Below are 23,553 nucleotides of genomic sequence, written 5' to 3' on the forward strand. Positions count from 1 at the left end.
TAGCTAGTATCTGGCAATAACCTCTCACATATGGTCAGGGCTCCATAAATGTTTGCTAAAAGAATAGTTTGGTGATTTATGGGGTTTTCCATGTCAGCTGGGTTTCCTGAAGCTGGTTATGGTAACTCATTAGGGAGGAAGAACAGGGTATTGTAGAATAGCATTATAGTTAAGACTGGAAGGCTTTAGGTCAAGGCTTCATAGGTTTGATGAGAAAGAATACTAAAAAGAACTCTACTGTTATGTATAACTAAATACCCTAATAAAGACATTTAACGCCCCCCCCTAAAAAAAAAAAAAAAAAACCACCAAGAGAATTTTGGACTTAGGAAAATTGAAACAGAAGCAGGGCACATGAGAAAAAGTAAATACTCTCAGTGAGAGCAAAAAACTACTGTTGAATCAAATTGTCAGTAGAAAAGAAAGTGAATGCCATTTCCGGCTCTGACACAGCTCCCTTGTATGTGCCTGGTTTAGGAACCGGAAACAAAGAAGTCAGAAAAATGAGAGAAGGTCAGTAATTCCCTAAAACCAGTATGGAGACTATGGCACTCTGGAGAAACTCCTGTTGCCACAACCAAGCCCCTCAAACTACTCCTTCTGAAATGCCTTTAAAGCCACATACTTATTTATTTTCTGTATGGGAGAGTAAGCCAGGAGACAGGAGTGATACCAGAAACTCAGGCAGAGTTAGCTTGAGTATTCCTGGAGGAGGTATGCATAAGGCTCAGAGGAATGGGACACTTTCACATTTTTCCAGAGCCTATGGGTATCAAGTAGAAACCAGGATGCCTTGTCAGAAATCAGTTAAGTAGGCCTGCACTCTGGCTATGAGTTCACATTAGCCCAAGGGTGCTTACCTGAGATGACCTCACCACCATGGCCCTGTTTGAGGAAGCTGAAGACAGTTTTCTGGTGATAAGCACAGTCGATGCATGCCTGGACAGCCTGCTGCAATACCACAGAGGCACGGGCTGGCCCAAAATGGTCAGGGAGCTGTTGGATCTTCTTCTTATCTAAGTGAGGGCCTGGGCTGCCATTCTTGTTCAAGTAGATACAAACTACAGGAGACAAAAAATCCAAGAACCTTATAGAGTGTCTGGCACAGAGAATTCAAAAGGACAGTGTTCTCTTCCACTTTTTTATTAATTATTTTTCTTAGTTGTAGATGGACAGAATGCCTTTATTTTATTTGTTTTATTTTTATGTGGTGCTGAGGATAGAACCCAGTGCTTCTCACATGCTAGGCAAGGGCTCTGCCACTGAGCTACAGTTCCAGCCCCTCTCTTGCATTTATTATGCCCTGAGCTTTGATCCCCACTAGGAGTCTCAGCAGGTTTCCGTTTGAAACACTGCAAGGGATAAACGGTGAGGGTCAAGTTACCAGCAGACTAAATTGCATGACCAAGGGCTCTGGGAATACAGCCTTGCTGGAAGAATAGCCCAGAGCAAAAACCAAAGGACAGAATTTGTACTTTGTCTTCTATGTTTTGAAAAACAAAACAAAACAAAAAAACCTCAACATTTCCCCAGATGTATGAACTTTCATTTTTTGTACTTGGTTGCCTTATAAATTCTTTACACCTTTCAACTTGTATCTATGTAAGGAGCTGTGGGACCATGGTAATAATAGCAAGAGAGTGCTCATGTATGTGTATATTTGGTATTGGACATAGAATCATCACAACCACTGGTCACTTGCCTTGTTTTCTATTCTGGGCCTTATAATTTTTTACTATCTTCTACATCAATAATCAGACCCCAAAAGAGTAATACAAATAGAAAAGAATAAAATAAAATATAGAAAAATAATATGAAAAGGGTCTATAAGACTCATGTATATATTCTTTCTCTCAGAAGTTCTCCTGTCAAGATTGCTGGGCACTCCATCTTGGTTGCTGACCTCCATGTGGCACTGGTGGTGGTGGGGTTCAGGGCAAAGGAGATGGAAGCCATTCTAAATGCTGTTGTGTCCTTGGCCTCTGGGAAGGACCTACATCAGCTTGGTCAGTAATGACATTCTCTCTCCTGATGTCCTTTCAGGCTTCTACTGAGTAGTAGGTACTGTTCTTACTTGCACTGAGTGGGTAGGAGGGCAAAAATCTCCTTTGCTATTAAAGGCAAATAGGGTCAGGGCACTAGTTATGTGGGCTGCTGGATAAACTGCCATCCTCTTTGGGTCTCAGGTTCATTGTCTATAAAGATGAGGTGGTTGAACTAGATGCTCTCTGAGGAATCTCCACCTGTATAGCTCTAAAGAGAAGCAATATGAAGAGGAAAAAAAAAAAGAAAGGAAAACAGAAAGAAGGTAAGCTGTATGAGGAAGGTAATGGGAGAAAAAGGAAAAAATCATAAATAAGATAAATTGAACATATACATTTCACTCTATTCTCTCCTAATTCTGAGACAACAATAACATTTTGGAAGTTGGAAAGCAGATTGGAAAAGTTGCAACTAGAGCCGGGGGTGGTGGTTTGCCTGGGATTCCAGTAACCTGGAAGGCTGAGGTGTAGGACCACATGTCCAAGGGGTTTGAGAGCCACCTGGGCACATAGCAAGATATCTCAAAACAAACACACAAAAAAAGAACAGAAGTAGTACTGACTTGGTATATACAAGAAAGAATAATTCCTTCAAGCAAGAATGGGGAATGATGAGAACCAAGCTGTTTTATCCCCTAATTACAAAGGCCTAAGTTTTGGCAAAATGGTAACTCTGAAAGTGAATATAAAGTATATTTAATAAAAGAAGGCTCAGTTGAGGTATGTTAAAGAAAGTGAGGATTTCTATGTCTAATAATATGATTCTTCTACTAAAACCACTTAAACACAAACACACATATAAGTATTAAAGTATTAAAAATAAGTGTATTAAAAGTAAGTGACAACAAATGGCTACAAAAAGACACTTATAAGAATGCTCAAATTAACTCCAAATTAGAACCAAATACCTATCAACAGATATACAAATTGTGGTATAGTTATTTAATAGAATATCACCTGGAAATAAAAAAAAAAAAAAGAACCACTGACAGGAGCAACAATATAGGTGCTACTCAGAAATATTATTTGGAATGAAAGAAACAAAATACAAAAGTACACGTAGCATGTTTCATTCATATTCAGTTCAAGAACGGGAAAACCGGGCTGGGGATGTGGCTCAAGTGGTAGCACACTCGCCTGGCATGAGTGCGACTCGGGTTCGATCCTCAGCACCACATACAAACAAAGATGTTGTGTCCGCCGATAACTAAAAAATAAATATTAAAATTCTCTCTCTCTCCCTCTCCCTCTCTCACTCTCTCTGGTTTTCCCGTTCTTTTTTTTTTTTTTTTTTTTTTTTAAAGAGAGAGTGGTAAAAATCAGAATCTACATGGAACAGAGACTGACTGGGAGGAGGCCTGAGGGGACTTCTGTGGTGGCAGAAACATCTTACATCTTGATCAGAGTTGTAGTTACAGGGGTGCTGACATTATTAAAGTTCATCCAAGTGTACACTTAAGATTATATATTTCATGAATACAAACTTTATCTCAATTAAAACATACAAAGGAAAAAATATAACTAGCTTGGTGTTACAGATTAGATATGCAGTATCCTCAAAAAGCTCATGTGTGAGACAATACGAGTATATTCAGAGGCAAAATTATTAGGTTATGAGAGCCTTAACATAATCAGTCAATCAGTCCACTGATATGGATTAACTAGGTGATTAGGTGGTAATTGTAGGGAGGTAGGCTGTGGCTGGAGGAGGTGAGCCACTGCAGGTGTGCTTTTGGTACTTATATTTTGTCCCTGGTGAGCAGAGCTCTCTCTGCTTCTTGTGTCATGTCCTGTGCAGATTTCTTCTGCCATGCCTTTCCACCAGGATATTCTGCCTCATCCTGGCCATCTATGGACAAAGACCTCTGAAACTGTGAGCCAAAATAAACTTCCTCATCTAACTGTTCCTGTCAGATCATTTGGTCACAGCAACAGAAAAGCTGACTAAAACAGAAATGGTACTGTGAAGTGGGGTCACTGCTGTGATTAACCTGTCCATGTGCTTCAGAAGCATCTGAAGCTGCAAACTGTTGCAATTGGGGGAATTTTGAAAAGTTTATGCAAGCTGAAAAGCTTTAGAACATTGTAAGTGGAGCTTAATGGGCTATTTTTATGGGTGTCCAGAACCAGAATGTTGCCAGGGCTGTGGACAGTAAAGATTGGGCTCATGAGGTTTCAGAGGAGGAGAACTCTATTGGAAATTGAACTAGAGGCCATTCATGTAATATTCTGGCAAAGAAGTTGTATACATTTTGCCCATGTCCTGAAACTTTTTGTGAAGCCAAATTAAAGGTCATGTACTAGTCCATCAGTGGAGGAAATTCCAAGGTATCTAAGCATTCAGATATTGCCAGTGGCTTTTAGCCAAGTTTACTGTGATAATCAGGAGTAGAAAGCAAAGATGAAAGATTTGAAAAACTTGCACTTTGGCCAGAAAAATACAAGTAAAACTAGGGCTAAGCAAATTGTGGTTGTTAAAGCAATCAAACCAAAAAAGCACTAAATAAATACTTGACCCAGAGATAATAAGAAAGATGGCTTGCAGGCTTCTCGGGAATTGGCAAGACCATACCCATCTCAGGCTCAGGGGGTTAAAGTAAAAATTCCTTTGAGAAGAGACCATGGGGGCACTCTGCTTACACTGTGTGTCCTAGGAAGTTGTTTCACTGTGCTTAGCTGCCCAGGCATTCAGAGGCTGCTGCAGTCATGGTTCCCAAAGGGCTGGCTACTGCTTAAAATAGTGGAAGACTTTGGCATTGATCATGTGGTGCTGGTTCTGCAGGAATGCAGGATACTAGGTTAGGAGGTCACGGTGGCTTCCATAGAGACTTCAAAGGAAGGCCTGGGAGGCCAGACAAAGTGTAGCAGGGGGGCTGGGATTGTGGCTCAGCAGTAGAGTGCTCGCCTAGCACGGGCAGGACCCGGGTTTGATTCTCAGTGCCACATAAAATAAAATAAAATAAAATAAAATAAAATAAAATAAAGGCACTATGTTGTGTCCATCTACAAAAGATTCTCTCTCTCAAAAAAAAAAAAAAAGTGTAGCAGGGTCAGAGTTCCTGTGGTGGGTGGGCTGCAACCAGCAAGGCTATAGGGGCAGAGCTTCAAAGACTCTTTGGAGAGAACATCAGGATGCCATATATCCCAGATGCTGGAAATGAAGCTACAGGACTTGTTTGCCCAGTTGGATTTTGGTCTTGCTTTGGTCCCACCCCTTAGTTTTCCCTGTGGAAAGGAAATGTTTATTCTATGTCATGTTATATTAGATAAATGCAACTTGCTTTTGATCTTCACAAGGGAAAACATCCTTGAGTTTTGAGTCTCAGATGAGGTTTTGGACTTAGACTTTTGGATAATGCTGGAACTGTTAAGATTATTGGGGCTCTTGGAAATGGACTAAGTGTATTTTTCATCATGAGACGGATATGAGCTTTTTGGGGCCAGAGGCAGAATGTTATGGGATTAATATGTGACATCCCCCAAAAGCTCATGTGTGAGACAATACAAGAATTAGTGAATCCATTCACTAACATGGATTAACTAAGTGGTAACTGTAGGGAAGTAGAGTGTGGATGGAAAAAGTAGGTCACTGGGGATATACCTTTGGGGTTTGTATTTTGTCTTCCGTGAGTGGAGCTCTCCATGCTTCCTGTTGTCATGTCCTGAGCTGCAGTCCTCTGCCATGCCCTTCTGCCATGCCCTTCTGCCATGATGTTCTGTCTCACTTTGCACCCAGAGCTATGTAATCAGTCATTTATGGACAGAGACCTCTGAAACTGTATGCCAAACTAAACTTTTCCTCCTTTTAATTATTCCTGTCAGGTCTTTTGGTCATAGTAACAAAAAAGCTGACTAAACACCTGGTGATGATTTAAAAAATATTTTTCTATATGGATTAAATGGTGAAATATAAAAGGTAAAACCATACAAACTTTAGAAGTAGTTTTAAAACATAGCCCCAAAATTCTTTGACATTCTTCCTCTTTCACATTGACCAATAGACTATAGTGGAAATGACACTGTGCCAATTTCTGGGCCCAAGCACAGTATCCTGTAGAGAAAAACCAATAGTTGAAACCAATGTGTCACCATGTGAAGAAAGTGTGTCCTTCTGTCCCATCAATCCATTCCAGCTGACACTGTATACAACAGAGAAAAGCTTCCCCACCCATCTCTTCTCTTATTGTTGTTTTAAGCCATGATGTTTTATGGTGGTTTGTTAAAGAACAAATTATTATCAGAACAGACTGATACAAGATACAAGATACTGCAGTAACAAAGGCCTAACACATGGCAATGGCTTTGAAACAGCAAAAAAAAAAAAAAAAAAAAAAAAAAAAAAAGCACAGAGTGCTACAAAGAGAATATTAGTGAAAACTGGAAGAGCATTTAATACAAACCTAAAGGTTCTCTAGGAGCCTTTCAGTGATAGTTAAAAGGCAGTGAGGAAAATTTTATTGGAAGATGGAGGGCAGGGGATGTTTGCTAGGAAGGGACTGCAAATTTGACAAGATTGTTGCCTACCATGATATAGAAAAATAGAAAATTTTCCTGATGAGCTCAAAGAAATAGCTAAAATTTCCAAACTAAGTAATGAAAGTGCCATGATACTTCTCATTGCTTATGATAAAATGTAAGATGAAAGATGAGTTTAAAAATTTTAAACATACACACAAACCCAGGACTTTCATAGTTTACAAACAGAATTTCTTCTCATTTCCAGACTCTCCAGAGGGCAAACAACTTTACTTTAGCCCGTAAGAAAGGGCCAAAGATAAACTCCACAATGACAGAAAAAAATTCTTAATTAAGGTGTCAGAAATATATAAGCATATGCTTCATAGACTCTTTGAGACCAAAAGGCTCTAAGAATATTAAGGTCAAGACTTGCAGATTCTTTCTCTTAAATGGGATTTTTAGGAATCTTAAGGGTAGTTTCACAGCTGCAGCTGCACAGAAGGACCAAAGCAGAAAAGAATGTCTTTGGACATCTGTGGTTGTGGCTTTTGTTTCATAAAATGAACCTAGACAGCAGTCAAAAAAAAGCCCTTCAAATTTTTTAAGAAAACCCATCTAGCAGAAGTACTGCCAGCATGGCCAGAAGGTTGAGAGATGGTACAAAACAGAAACGATCCCTTGGGCCTCTAGCATTTTATAGGCAAGAAGGTTAAGAAGGCTATCTCATTTTGCTCTTGGAAATGGAAGGATGATCCAGAGGACAAAACAAAGAGCAAGGGAAAACAACTCCCAAGAGGTAATACTGAATCTGATTAGGGATGGTAACATGTGTCCAGTTGTATTTCAGAATTTCTACAGACCAGTGCCTTTATTTTCCATCCCTTTAGAAAGAGGGAAAGTTATCTTACAGTTGTTCCCTGCGCTGTGTGTTGAACATGTGATAACAATAGATAATCTGTTTTTTTTTTTTTTAGTACACAGGTATTCAATGGAGAGGAATTGCACTCAAGGAGATGCACCTGAGAAACTTCACTCAAGTGGCCTTGTGTACACCCACACCCGATTTAGATGATGCAATCTTGGATCTTGAGCCTGATACTGTAAAGGGAAGAGGCTTTTGATGAGAAATCTTGTGAGTAAAAGAATTAATCTTTAAAGTAAGAAAAGTATAGGTAATTTATGTTCAAAGAGTTGAATGATATTGTTTAAAATATGATCCATTATTCTTTGATCATACACCCACTTAAAGGGGGGGGGGTCCATTCCCCTCCTCTTGAATCTGGGATATGTGACTGGCTAATCTTTTAAAAAAAATTAAAAGACTAGAAATCATACAATGTCCTCTCTCAGGACATAATAGAATTAAACTAGAAAGCAATAACAGATAATATGTGGAAAATCCTCAATAGAATTAGTCTGGAGGTATAGCTCAGTGGTATAGCATTTGCCTAGCAGGGCCCTAGGTTTGATTCCCAGCACTGCAAAAACAAATGAACAGATATAAATAAATAAGTAAAATGAAAGGGAAGGAAAAGCATAAGTGGAAGAATAAATAAAGATAAAATAATGCTTATTCTTCATTGATCTAATAGATAAAAGTTTGTCTCAAATAATAATACAACGATATCCTTGATTATGTGTTGTGTGTGTGTGTGTGCATGCACATGCTTATGTACAGTGAAATGATTAATAGAAACAGTTCAAGGTATGAAAGTGAGAAATTAGGATTATAAAATACTCACTCATACCACCTATGAAGCAATATAGTGTTATTTGAAAGTGGACTTGGATTAGTTGTAAATATATATTGCAAACTGTAGGGTAATCACTAAAATAAGTAAAAAAGAAATATAACTATCATGCCAAGAAATAAGGGAAAATAAAAAGGAATTTACTCAAGGAGGTGCAGAAAAAGACAAAAATAATAACAAAAAGAAGGGCAACAAATAGAAAACAGAAACACATGTGTTAGGTATTAGTACAATTATATCAATGATCACTTTAAATATCAATGGACTAAATACACCAATTAAAAGAGATAGATTCTCAACTGGATAAAAAAAGATCCACATGTTATTTGTATATAAGAAAATTTATAATAATGTAAATTAAAAATAAATGAGTGGAGAAATCTAATACCATACTAAAACTTATCAAAAGTAGAAGTAGCTATATTCCTTTCAGAAAGAACAAATTTCAGAGGAAGAAAAATTATCAGGGAAAGAGGAGCATGACATAATGATAAAGACATTAATTCTCTAAGAAGTATTGATCCTTAATGTGTATGCATCCAACAACAGAATGTCAAAATATGTGAGGCAAAACCTGTTAGGACTTCAAGGAGAAATAGATGAATCCACTGTTACAGTTGGATACTGTAACAATACTCCTCTATCAGATGTAGAAACATCCAGCACATAACTGAACTCAAAGGTAGCATCAATCAACTACTTCATTCAACAAGAGCAGAATATATATTCTTCTCATTTGGAACTTCATCAAGACAGACCATATTTTAGGCCATAAAACATACTTAAAAAATTTAAAAGACTAGAAATCTTACAATATCCTCTCTCAGGACATAATAGAATTAAACTAGAAAGCAATAAGAGACGATATGTGGAAAATCCTCAAACACATGAAGATTAAATAACACAGTTCTAAAGACAAGGGTCAAAGAAATATTATAAAAAACTAAAAATAATTTGAATTAAATAAAAATGAGAATATAACATCAGTATTTGTGAGATAAAATAGAAGCAGTGCTTCAAGGGAAATGTATAGTAATGAATACATACTTAGAAAAAAAATCTGAAAATCAGTAACACAAGCTTCCACATTAGGAAACTAGAAAAAGAAGAATAAATTAAATCCAAAGTAGGCAGAAGAAGATAAGAAATAATAAAAATTGGAGCAGAAATCAATGAAGTTGAAAAAGAAAATCAGAAAAAAAAAGTGAACCCAAAAGTTGCCTGTTTGAAAAGATAGATAAATTGATAAGATTCTAGCCATAGTAAGAGAAAAAGAGGGATTACACAAATTACTAATATTAGAAGTGACTGGGGTGGCAGGGGAGACATCTCTACAGATAACATGGTCATTAAAAAGTAATAAAGGAAAACTATGCACAAAACTCTATGCTCAAAAATTTGATTATCTAGATGAATGGATCAATTCCTTGAAAGGCAAAACTCAACCAAAAATAAAACTACAAAGCTGGGTGTAATAATATGTGCCTGTAGTCTTAGTTTGAGCCCAGGAGTTCAGGACCAGCCTGAGTAATGTATTGAGACACTGCCTCTTATAAATACATAAATAAATAAATAAAGATAAAGGAGAAAGAGGAGGAGAAAAATACAATCTAAACAAGCATATATTTATTAAATAAACAATCATATATCTGAATCAATAATTCACAATATCCCCAAATAGAAAGTGCCAGGCCCAGGTAGGTTTACTTACGAATTCTACGAAACATTTAAGGAAGAAATTATACCAATTAGCCACAATCTCTTTAGAACATAGAAGCAGAGTGAATACTTTCTAACTCATTCTATGAGGTCAGTGTTACTTTAATATCAAAATCAGACAGACATAACAAAATTATAGACCAGTACCTCTTATGAACATGGAATGAAAATCCTCAACAAAATATTACCAAGTTTAATCTAATGTTGCATAAAAAGAATTATACATCATGACCAAGTGGGATTGATCCAGATATGCAAAGTTTATTCATCTTTCAAAAGTTAGTGTGATCGATACTATCAATAGACTAAATAAGAAAAATCACATGACCATATAAATGATCAAGCTTTTGAGAATATCCAATACTCAGTCACAGTGAAAAATTCCCAAATAACTAGGAATACAGGGGAACTTCTTCACCTTGATAGATAACATACATAAAAAAACCCCATAGAGTTAACACCATATATAATGGTGAGAAATTGGAAGCTTTCCCACTAAGATCAGGATCAAGGCAAGGATGTCCCTCCTCTATCACCACTCCTTTTCCATATTACACTGGAAGTCCTAGCTAATACAGTAAGACAAGAAAAGGAAATAAAGGAATACATATTGGGAAGGGAAAAAAACCTTTTTGCTGGTATATGATTGCTTGTGAAGAGAATATGGAAGAATTGCCAAATACCTTTTGTAACTAATAACAATTACAACAAGGTCACATAATATAAGATCAATCTACAAAAGGTCAATTACTCTCCTTTGAACCAGCAACCAACAAGTAGATAATATTAAGCCAAGCACAGTGGCAAATGCCTATAATCTTGGGGACTCAGGAGGCTGAGGCATGAGGATACAAGTTCAAGTAGCCTCAGCAACTTAGTAGAACCTGATCTCAAAATTAAAAAAAAAAAGGGTTGGGAATGTTGCTCAGTGGTAAAGAACTACTGGGTTCAATACCCAGAACCATAATCAATCAACAATCAATTTAACAAATCCCAATACCATTTACAATGGCATCAGAAGCAGGAAGAAGATAAAAGGAGAAGGAAGAGGGGATGAAGAAAGAAAATGAAAAGAAGGAGAAGAAGAAGGAGAGCAAAATAATTAGATATAAACTTAACAAAATATATACAAGATTTCTATGAGGAAAACTATAAAGCTGATAAAAGAAATCAAAGAACTAAATAAATGGAGAGCTATTTTTTGTTCATAGACAGGGAACTTGATTTAGAGATTCAACACAACCCCAAATAAAAATCCCAGAAAGTTATTTTGTGGATGTCAACACACTGGACCTAAGCTTTAAATGGAGAGACCAAAGACCCGGTATTGAGGGAGAAGAATAAAGTTGGGGGACTGATACTTCCTGACATAACACTTATTTTTTTTTTTAAAGAGAGAGTGAGAGAGGAGAGAGAGAGAGGGAGAGAGAATTTTTAATATTTATTTTTCAGTTCTCGGCGGACACAACATCTTTGTTGGTATGTGGTGCTGAGGATCGAACCCGGGCTGCACGCATGCCAGGCGAGCTCGCTACCGCTTGAGCCACATCCCCAGCCCTGACCTAACACTTATTATAAAGCTACCATTACCAAGATAAGATGATACTGCCAAAAGTACAGACAGAATTTCTGATCAGTGAAACAGAATAAAGAGCCCAGAAATAAATACATGCCCAGATATAGACAACTTATCTTTCAGGAAGGAGTGAAGGCAATCTAAATCTAAATGATTTAGATATGAGGTGTTCCCCAAAAGCTCAAGTGTGAGATAATGCAAGAAGGTTCAGAGAAAATATAATTGGGTTATAAAAGCCTTACCCCAATCAGTGAATTACTCATTTGATGGGATTAACTGAGTGGTGGCTGAAGGCAGATGGGGTGTGGTTGGAGGAGGTGGGGTGTGGAGGCGTGGGTATATATTTGTGTTTTGCAAGTAGAGATCTCTCTCTCTCTCTTTGCTTTCTGATAATCATGTGAGCCTCTTCCCTCTGCCACTCTCTTCTATCATGATGTTTAGCCTCACCTTGAGCCCCGAGGAATGGTGCCTGCTGTCTATGGATTGAGACCTTTGAATCTGTGAGCCCCCCAAAAAGCTTTTCATCCTCTTCAGTTGTTCTGGTTGGATCTTTAAGTCACAGCAGTGAAAAAGCTGCCTAAAACAGTATTTTTTTTCAACAAATGGTGCTGGAGCACCCAGACATCGACATGCCAAAAGAAAAACAAACAAGCAACCCTCTCACTCTGAAAAACATAGCTAGACAAAACCTTACTCTTAAAAATATCAACTCAAAATGGATAATAGACTTAAATATAAAATGCAAAATTTCAAAATTCCTAGATGATTAGATGATGATGATGATTAGATACAACACCCAAAGCATGATCTTCAGAAGAATAATTAATAAGATGGATTTCATGAAAAACTCTATGAGAAAGGCACTATCATAAGAAGAAAATATCTTTCATCCTGGAATAAAATATTTTTCAAAGACATATGATAAAGAATTATCCAAAATATATAAAGAACTCTCAAAACTCAAAAACAAATTAAGAATTGTTTTCTAATTGTTAAAATGATTGCAAAGTGAACTAAAGACATTAACAGATACCTCATCAAAGAAGATATACAGATGGCAGATAATTCAACATCATGTCATTAGGGAAATTCAAATTAAAACAACTGCAAGATCTCACCACATACTTATTAAAATGGCCAAAGTACAGAACATAAACAATACCAAATGCTGATGAGAATGGTGAGCAATAGAAACTATCATTCACTGCTGGAGGGAAGGTGAAATTTACAGCTACAATGGAAGACTGTTTGATAATTTCTTACAAAACTAAACATATTATTACTAATTCAGTAGTTGCTGTCCTTGGCATTTACCCCAAAGAACTGAAAGCTTATGTGTACACACAGTCATGGCACATGGATATTTATAGCAGCTTTATTCATAACTGCCAAAACTTATAAGCAACCAAGATGTCTTTCAGTGGGTGAATGAATATATAAACTGTGGTACATCCAGACAATAGAATATTATTCAATGTTAAAAAAAAATGAGCAATCAAGTCCACGAAAAGATTTGAAAGAAATTCAAATGCATATTACTAAGCAAAAAGAAATAAATCTGAAAAGGCTACATATGGTATAATTCCAACTATATAATATTCTAGAAAAGGCAAAACTGTGGAGACAGAAAAGATATCACTGGTTGTCAGGATTAGGGAAGAGAAATGGATGAGTAGGAAGAACACAAAGGATTTTTAAGGAGTGAAATTTTAAAAGAGTGAAACTCTTTTGTATGATACTGTAAATAGTTGATACATGTCATTATATATTTCTCAAAATGCCTAGAATGTAAAACATCAAGAGAGAACCCTAATGTGAACCATGGACTTTGGGTGACAATAATGTGTCAGGCAAGTGAATCAATTATAACAAATGAAGCACTCCAGTAGGGGTTGCTGAATATAAGGGAGGTGCTACATGTGTGGGGACAGGGGATATAAGAAATTTATGTATCTTTCATTCAGTTTTGCTGTGAACTTAAAAGTGCCCTAAAAAATAAAGTCTATTAAAAAAATTCAGAGAACAAAAAAGAGCTCTTGACAGCAGATACAAATTTCCAAATGTGAAGAAGTAGAGTAAAAGCATTTCTTAAATGTATATGACTAAATTCCCTAAATGTATGTAAATTCCTTTAATGCAGAGTATTTTGCAGGACTGGTATTCCCACCAAACACATTTTGGAAAATGTCACTGGAGTGCTAAATAATTATAATTTAAAAAGTAAGATGGCAGAAATGAGAAACTCAGTACAAAGCTTGGAAAATATAGTTGAGGAAGGCTTGTAGAATTGTGAATGAAAAGACAAACAGAATAGGGATAACAATAAAGAAGGAGTGGGCTGTGGTTGTAGCTCAGAGGTAGAGTACTTGCTTAGCACGAGTAAGGCACTGGGTTCAATTCCCAGCACCACATAAAACTCAATAAACAAAAATAAAGGTATTGTGTCCATCTACAACTAAAAGCAATAAAAAAAAAAAGAATTAAGAGGGGTGTGAATATTAGAGGACGGGTTTAAGTGGTCCAACATCTGAACACCAGGTACGCTAAAATGTGTAAATAAAGAATTTAAGAAAATTTTACCAAATGTGTGTGTAGGATGCCTCTAAGGTGAAATGTCAGAATCCTGGGGTGGAGTAGAGGGAAAGGGAAAGATGAGAGGCTGCAGAGAGAATAAAGTTTCATATAAAAGTATGAATCTAAGATAAAAATTGATAAAAATAAAAAAATTGGGGGATGGGTAATAGCTCAGTTGGTAGAGTGCTTTGCTTTACATGTACAAGGCCATGGGTTCAATCCCTAGCACCCCCTACCCACTGCCCCCCCCCAAAAAAAACCCCACAAACACCACTTATGAATAAAGAAAAACGAATTCTCAAAAAATAGCAAATTAAATCTATGAATGTATAAACAGAATTATACACCAACACCACCAAGTGGGAATAATTATAACTTCCAAAGAATGGTACAACATTGAAAAATCAATTAATGTAGTCCATCACCTTCACAAGTTCAACAAGAAAAATTCTGAGGGGCTGGGGATGTGGCTCAAGCGGTAGCGCGCTCGCCTGGCATGCGTGCGGCCCGGGTTCGATCCTCAGCACCACATACCAACAAAGATGTTGTGTCCGCCGAGAACTAAAAATTAAATATTAAAAAAAATTCTCTCTCTCTCTCTCTCTCTCTCCCTCCCTCCCCTCTGTCACTCTCTCTTTAAAAAAAAAAAAAAAGAAAAATTCTGAGATCAAATCAATAGGTGCAGAGAAAACATAAAACGAAAAATAAAAAAATTTTCACAAGTGTTGTTCAGTTAAGTGTCACAAACAGTCCATGGGCCGTGTGTGGACTATGTTGTGCATAGTAGCCTAATGAGGGCGTAAGTCTGGCATTGGGAACCTCCTGTGGCACTCTTACAGGGACTGATAGCCTGATGCAGGTGAACTTCCCCCTCAAGCTCTGCCAGAGATCCCACACAGCACCTGAGATGGGTGTGACCTGCCAAGATGTCAATCAACCTGCTGACTTCAAGATACCAGGAAGCAAGACTCCGCCCTTGAAACCTTATCCCTGCCTTTGATGTCCCCTGATATAAATAAAGCAAGCTTGGGCTCCATTTTGCCAGAGTGTAGAAGCTTGGTCTGTATGATCGGCTAGCCTGTCCTGTCCCTGCTTTCTGAAAATATTTTCAGTGTCCTATGGTTTTTTCATTGTTCTATTTTTCTTAGCTTTTATTTCTTAGCCAGCCCATTCCACTGAGGAGAACTCCGTTCTCATTGTCTGTGCAGGGCCAGAGTTAAGAAGAATGAGAGGAAGGTATTAAAGGATATACTGTGGTACACAACATTAAATCTGTGATATCTTTTATGTTATCATTAAGGGACAACAAAAGTAGCCTGGGCTAATTCTAAGCATAGATGTATGAATTGGGGCTCACACAGAGTGAGCCAAGGTCCAATCGAGAGATTGTGACACAGTGATCAGAAATGGTTGTTATAGCCTGACATGAACAGGATACAGACACACATGGTAAATTCTCATGAAAGAAATTTAAATGCGTATTTAAATTTCCCTGGGCCACGAGTTTTAGGCCAAGGGAGGGATGCTAACCCAGTGAGTGCAAGAGATGGTATGCATTATAGTCATGAAGCTCTTGCTGTTGTGGGTCTTCTAGATACTACTGAAAAGGCACTTTGACACCCACTTGGAATCTAAAACAAGGTGGGCTAGACCAAGCAAGTATACGGGTATCTAGGGGGCATGTCAGGAAGTTGGAAAATATAATCAATATTATTACCAATGTCCTTATTTGTCCTTACTTCATCATACATGGAGTTTAGGGACTAAGAAAACCCAGTAACTGGCTGGATATAGATGCAGATGACATTTGGAGAAATCATGTGATAAGGTGCTGAACACAGGTGAACATACATGCTACTGGCAGGCTCTGTCAGCTTCTACAGGTTATTTGGAGAGGAAATTGTGGATGGCCCTTCTCTTTAAGCTCTTAAATTTTAGGATTTTGGAAACTCAACTCTTTCTAAGAGAAAGACCACTCTAACTTCCACAGCTTCCATGGGGATCTCTCTAATTACTTAAATATCTCTAAAGAAGATAAAGTATTTGTAGAGCAAGATTACACACACACACACTCACACACACCCCTTCTAATTTGCACATAAAAATGAGTTCTATTCTTTATAGCTAATTCACTGGGAAACTGAATCTATTTTAAAGGTATAGTTCTTTTAGATAGTTTATAAAATATATAGTTTATAAAATGGGAGCAGACATGCATAACTCCTAGTTTATAAAATGGGAACAGATATATATAAGCCATATTACCCATCCTCTTCAGCCATCAGATTTTGTTTTGAAAGAAACATGCATTGACTGGCCTCCCAAATCAAGTTCACTCACATTTTACTACAGTTGACCATCATCAAGATTGTTTTAAAAAATCAGAAAAATTTCATACAAATTTGAGTGGTTGCAGCATTACTAGAATGTTAGGAGGATTCTGGAAGATGAAAGGGATCACTACAAAGTGGAAGCTCCCAGATCTGTAGGTTAGTATTATTTTTAAACTAGGTCAGGGACCTCTAGGTACTTCCCACCATCTCCCCTAATTGGCTCAAGTTCTCCAACCTTAAGTTCACAGAACACTCACCTAAGATTCCTTGATAATTCTGACAGAATGAAGTTTCTCTGAGACTATTCCAAATGCCAAATTTAAAACGCTTAAAAAAGATTCTACCTAGGTTTAGAAAAGAGAGGGGGCTAGCTATTGGTGGAAGATAAGAGGAAGTGCAGATGCTGGGGCCAAAGGCTTGTTAAAGCTAGTCCCGTCCTCTGTTCTTACCTGTGGGGGCCTGCATGGCTGAGCTGGGGATGGTGGCAGCATCTTGGGGAACAGTGCTGGTATCCGGTTCAGGGGTGCTGGTTGTTGGTGAGGTGGGTGGTGGGCTCAGCAAAGTCCGAGGTTTCCTCTGTCAAAATGGATGGGGAAAAGTTTGCTACCCATGATAGGTAACTTGTCTTCTCTTCCTCCACTCCTGGCACTTAATTCACCCATAATACAAAAATATATTTGTAGCTGGAACTTCATTTTCTTTGTTTTCCACTCAGCATCTAGCCCAAAGCTGTACATATAATAGATGCTTAGTAAACATTTTCTGTATCTATGCATAAGATTTTGTGTTTTGCAGAGCTAGATTTTTTTTTTTTTTGGTACTGAGGATTGAACTCAGGGGCACCTGATCACAGATCCACATCCCCAGCCCTATTTTGTATTTTTATTTAGAGACAGGGTCTCACTGAGTTGCTTAGCACCTCACTTTTGCTGAGGCTGGCTTTGAGCTTGTGATTCTCCTGCCTCAGCTTCCTAAGCCGCTAGGATTATAGGCATGTGCCACTATGCCTAGCTGCAGAACTAGATTTTAATGCATGTTTATACTAGCTTCAATACTATCATATGAAATCCCAGATTCTTTAGATATTGGGCAGCTAAAAGCAAAAAGAAAAAAGCGTACTATGGCTTAAGTCTCTACTGACATCATTTGTTACTTTCTGTTTTTAAAAATAAAAATGACACCTCTAACTCTACAAACCACTATTCTCTCCTACCTTTTCCCTCACACATCCTATTCTAGCAATTCCTAATCATAACACTTCTCTAAAAACCCTGAAGGTGTACCTAGCCCACACCTTCAATATTTAGTTGTCTCTTCTTCCTGAAGTAGCCTTTATTCTTTTATTTACCTTACAAATTTTGGTTCATTTAGGAAGTTTTCCTCTAACTACTACCTTTTTTTTTTCTCTGTACTTTGTATTGTTGCATTTGTCAATGTATTGAAATTTACATAAATAACACTGTCATTGTCATTATATGTTTGCATACTGCCTCCTGGAGCTGCTTGAGGGTCTGATTCTGAGTATCATTTCTAGCATGGTGCTTGACATATATTAAACGTTTTTTAAAAAATTTTTAAAATTAAAAAAAATTTCTATTCGTTCTTTTTAGTTGAATATGACAGTAGAATCTACTATGATATATTTATAAATCATGGAATACATCTTATCCTAATTAGGACCCCAATTTTGTGGATGTACATAATGTTGAGATTCACTGTGGGGTATTCATATGTGTACACAGGAAAGTTATGTCAGATCCCACAGTGCAGAGCACCAACAAAGGGGAAGTAATAAAGAGGATTTGAGAGAAATATATTTTCTTTAAGCTGCTCAGGGAAATCTCTGGAGGATAAAGATGTCAGGGTGTTCCAAGAAATAGTTTTCTAAAAGCGTATCTAATGTAATGCAAACACAAACATTACCAAGATCCAGAAATCCCCTTTTACTAAATGTCCCATTAAGGGTCAACTACTGTGAATTTTATAAACCTGTCTGCTTGCTAGGAGTACACTCTCTGAAGAGAGTATGCTGATGGCAGTAGGCATGCATACAATGGTCTTGCCTGGAAAAGCCCTTATGCAAACCCTTAACAGAAATGGACGTCTGCTCATATTTCCCAATATCTCTAAAAGTGAAAATCCAAATAACCAATGAGTCAGGAATGAAGGGAAACTTCAATGAGTTGGTAGAATTTTGTGGGGTCCCTAAAGGAGCAAGTTATGTGCCTGGATATTGTAGAAGAAAGCAGAAAGATGATTCCTATTTCAGATAGGTGCATTTCCATGTATTTTATCTTGTCACATATTACATCATCTCTATTATACAGGTGATAAAACTGGGGCCCAGAGCCTTACTCAAAGACACTTTCCCAGAGTCACACAGGTAGCCACAAATGGAGGTGACATCTGAACCTAAGTCTGACTGGCTTAAAAGCCTTCCTTTTTGCTTCAAAAAGGAATGTTATGCTCATAGGTAAAATGGGTGGTATATACTCTTATAGAAGTAGGTAAAAGAATAGAAGGGGAATGAGGGAGTCATAAGCCAGGCCATAAAATACAAATGTGATGAGAATGATTGCTTTCAAGAAGGATGGAAAGAAAGAAGACTTTGGCCACTATGTTTAAGATTACATGAGGGAGCAGAGCATAATGGTTAGGTTCTGAAGTATCTTAATGGTCAACCATCCATCCAATACTTCTATTCCCTCTCCTGAAAACATTCCTCTCATAAAGTCACCAGTCTCTAGCAAAATACCTCTAGACCCATTTTGGGATATAATTAACTGTTCCTTTTATTGTTGAGACAAAGAACTTCTGCTTAAGTTTCTGCTTATTGTTTCAGTCTTTGGAGTCCCACAGATAGTTTTCTTCCTCTTTGACAATCTTTACAATGTGTTCACATCATCAAAACTATGGCTCCTCTGACTTTGGCATCCCTAGGGCCTTCAGCCTTTTCTCCACAACATGAGAAAGAAGAATATAATAGAGATAAAAATAAATCAGGACCTGGGTTAGGGGTTAGTGGTAATAGGTCAGATATATCATATGTTATATAGGAAGATTAGGAAGTGACATTGAGTGTTTAAAGCCAATTAGTAGGAGACAACTGAGATTGGTAACATCATCATTTTAAATTATCCATCCATCCATTGATCCATCCATCCAACCATCCATCTATCCATCCATTCTGCACATACTGAACATCTCCCAAGAGACTGAGATACAAGGCACTGCAGAAGAAAAAGAAAAGAAAAAGATTAGGTTATTGAGGACTTTGAGGAGCTTATATTCTATAAGGACTGAAGTTAGTTGGAGCTACTAATCTACTAAACAAATAAAACAACTAACTAGCCCTAGGGAAGAATATGAGACTGAAATGGATTGCCCAGGAGGAACTGGGCATCATTTCCACATTGGAACTCAGATATTCTAGTTGAGGAAGGAGAGTCTGAGAAATCCACTGATAGGAAGTAATGAGGAGGGGATGGTAGAGGGGCCCTAGAGAAGCTGCCAAAGAGCCTCCTCTTCACATCAATGCTTTCCCTAGGGAAGATATCCATAAAGAACTGGCATGTCTAAGAGTTAGTACTTTCAATAATAGTACTCAGAGGAGCTTGATTTAGTAACTTTTTCCAACACTAGAGGTGTTAAGTCCCTTAGGAAATGTAGAGAGTAAATACATGATAGGGCAGTGGTGACCTTGGAATTTGAAGATTTGGGTATCAATCAATACAGTCTCTGCTATGTACTTGCTTAGGACCTAGGAAAATCACTTCATGTACATAAGTCTCAACTTACTTAATAATAAAATAACATTAACACAAGCTCCAGAGTTTTGTGAAGATTACATGATGTGAGATAATGGTGTCTAATTCAGAACCTGACACTAAGTAGGTATCTAATATTAATTTTTTACAGAAGGGGGAGTGATAGCAAAAGAAATATTTACAGAATAATTTTCTCTTTCTGTTCACATGCTGGGAATCTACATTGGGAAAGTTAACAAGGAGCAGAGCCTTCCTCCTATGAAAGACTAGATAGAATCCCCCCACTTATGTGAGTAACTTTCATCAACGTTAAAATTTGTCTCCACTATTCTATCTCTAATAGTATCAACTCCCAGGTAAAAAGCTAAGTAGAGATGACAGTTTGGGATATTCCTCTTAAAGTCATACATTAGGTGGGGAATAGGAACAGATCTGCTGCTTTCCGAGATAAACTGGTATGAATGAATTACCCCTTTATAGCCCCTTACCCCTTTCTGGGAACCCCACATTTTTACCTACCTTACTGCCAGGTTTGGGACCCCTCTTCTTTGGGAATTTCAAAGATTCAGCTGACTTGGATGGGGTAGAGATGGGATGGGAAATAAGGGTCTTGGGTGTTCGACCCCGCTTCTTTCCTGGTTTACGCCCCCTCTGCCCTGGTTGATGCTCCAAGATAGTTTTGGTGCTGCTGTGGATGCTGGGCTTCTCAGTGTTCACATCAGACGCAGGGAAGGGATTCTTTGGAATCACAACTGCAAGAAAAAGACTCATTCTATCACGCCCTCCTTTGCCTGCATTCCCATCCCAGACAAGGAAAAAAGAATTTGCACTTTTGCTCAAGTAGTTTTGCACTAAGGAACTAGTTTCCTGTCATTTGACCCAAACGTTTAAAAAAATTCAGAAGAAAACTGAATTTTACTTGGCTAGAATTGAAGGTTTTAAATTATTTCTAGCAGCAAAAATATTAAAAATTTCTCCCCAGGTATCTTAGAGAAGCATTGTGACCTAAGTCCAAGTTGAGGTTAGAATGGCTCTAAGGAATGCACAATCTTTTCTTGCTGAGAATGAAGATACAAGGCTCAGAAGAGAAAATGATGGCTTCGCCAGGTGATGCAGTGAGATGGGATAAGGACTTTGTTTTGAAACTGAGTACTGATGACCAAGTCTACTCAATCAACTTGAAGTTTTAATATGATTATTGTAGCAAGGACCAGTGAAACACATGGAAATATAATCTGACAGCATATGTCTTTACCTTAAAATCCTTTGCTCCTTAATACTTTTGAGAAGTTTAAATTCTTTATCATGATTTTCAAAGGCTTTTGTGTCTTTGCCCCTGTCTTGCCCCAGCCCCATTATGTTTGATGTCATTTCCTGTCACCCATCTTTGTGTTCCAATAGTTCTACATATTAAGCTCTCTATTATTCTTGGTTAAGCATACATAACACTAAATTTTCAGCCCCCAATCCAGGGTTGCCTCCATACTGAGGCCTTCTCTGACCATGCCCTACTCAAGTAGAGCCCTCCCCAGTTTCTAAAAGATTTTGTAGATTTCTGTGTTAGAGTGGTTCTTAATTTTACTCTTATCCTTAAATTGAGATTTTTTGAGATAAGGAATATCTAATTCATTTCATAAAAGTTATTGAGCACTTACTACAAGTTATGCACTGTTCTAAGCCTTCGCAATAGAACAATGAAAAAGCAGTTTCCAAGCTCATGGAGATTTTTTCCTAGAGAGACAGAAAGTTGACAAACAAATACACAGTTAACATCAGACAGTGAAAAGTGTAGGGGTAAGGAAACTGAGGTGGACCAAAAGTCCTCTTCAAGGAGATGACATTTACACAGAGCTCCCAAATGAGGCAAAGGCAGAAGTCTACAAAGATCTGAGGAAGGAACCTTCCAACTATAGAGTGTAACAAGGGTAAAGATTCTGAAATAGGAATATGCTAGTGTGTCTGAGGAATGGGAAGGAGTCAGTAAACTGAGTGAGCAAAAGGGAGAGTAGAGAGAGATTAGGTTAGAGAAGGAGCAGCAAGAAGACTGAGTAGGACTCTGCAGACATGAAAATGAATTGAACTTATTCTAGGTATGAAGGGGAGTCCCTGAATGGGGAGTGACATGGAACTGCTCTGACTATCCTGTGAGTGGGGCAAGAGTAGAATTAAGGAACCAGTTGATTATAGCAGATGGGTAAAAGATGCAGAATATGAACTCCAAGTATAGTGAAGTTTATGCAGAAATCAATGTTAACTGTAGTAAGTCTTATCCATATGGAAAACAGTGAGACTTGACCCCTAACTCACACTAGATAATAAAATTAACATGAAAACAAAAACACCAAACATCTAGAATAACACAAGGGGAAAATCATCAAAACTTGGGTTAGGCAAAGAATTAATTAAATAGGGTACAAAAGAATTAATTATAAAGGAAAAAAATGGCATATAACTTCATTGAAAGAAAACATTTCTGGGCTGGGGTTCAGTGGTAGAGCACTTGCCTAGCAAGTCTGAGGCCCTGTGTTTTATCATCCTTAGCACCATGGGGGGAAAAAAGAAGGAAAAAAATCTCCATTCATCAAAAGACAAAACTAAAACTGAAAAGGACAATTCAGGGAGTAGAAAAAAATATGTGAGAAAAATAATATCTAGCATATGTAAAAATGAGTAATAGAAAGATTGACAGCCTAATTTTAAAAATGGCTCTCAAGAGGCACTCCACAAAGATGGATATAAAAATGGATAATAAACATATGAAAATTTGCTAAACATTATTTTCAGAGAAATGCAAATTAAAACCATCATTATTACACCTCTACTCAAATTGCCAAAATCAAAAGGACTGACAATACCAGACAATGGTAAAGATATGAAGCAACTAAAATTCAACATTGTTGTTGTGAACCTAAATAACTTTGAAAAATTGCTTCGTGTATATCCCATGACCTAACAATTCCACACCTAGGTCTATGTCCAAGATAAATGAGTATGACCACCAAATGATATGCACTAGAATATGTACCACAGCATCTTTCATAGAAAGGCAAAAATGGAAACAGTCTAACTGCCAACAGAAGAATAGATTTTTAAAATGTGGCATATTTGTAGGGGGGAAAATACTATACACAGAAATAAAAAGAATTATTGTGCAGCAAAATTGATAAATCTCATTTCAAAAAAATGTTAGACAAAGAAAACCAGAATATATGATTCCCTTTATATTAACTTTGAAAATAGAAAAACTAATCTAGATGATAGAACAGTGAATACCTTTGGGGGTGTTGAGTGGGTAAGGTTTTGACTAAGAGAGAGCATAAGTGAGTCTTCTGG

The 23,553-nt window shown here is 37.4% G+C and overlaps 1 protein-coding gene across 11 annotated transcripts in view; it reads right to left on the bottom strand.

The window, feature by feature from the left end:
- Scmh1 (Scm polycomb group protein homolog 1) overlaps positions 1 to 23,553 on the bottom strand; it is a 187,710-nt gene that overhangs the window by 14,334 nt on the left and 149,823 nt on the right. For 9 of the 11 annotated variants that reach the window (XM_026412897.2, XM_026412904.2, XM_026412900.2 and 6 more), the window contains 3 exons: positions 20,740 to 20,972; positions 16,903 to 17,029; positions 861 to 1,061 (listed from right to left, as the gene is read on the bottom strand). In XM_026412897.2, coding sequence (XP_026268682.2) covers positions 861 to 1,061; positions 16,903 to 17,029; positions 20,740 to 20,972 — 561 coding nt within the window. The remainder of the gene's footprint in view (positions 1 to 860; positions 1,062 to 16,902; positions 17,030 to 20,739; positions 20,973 to 23,553) is intronic. The other 2 variants (XM_077791071.1, XM_026412906.2) reach the window with 1 other exon arrangement.

The sequence above is a fragment of the Urocitellus parryii genome, chromosome 11 (assembly GCF_045843805.1).
Source record: "Urocitellus parryii isolate mUroPar1 chromosome 11, mUroPar1.hap1, whole genome shotgun sequence".
Taxonomy (NCBI): domain Eukaryota; kingdom Metazoa; phylum Chordata; class Mammalia; order Rodentia; family Sciuridae; genus Urocitellus; species Urocitellus parryii.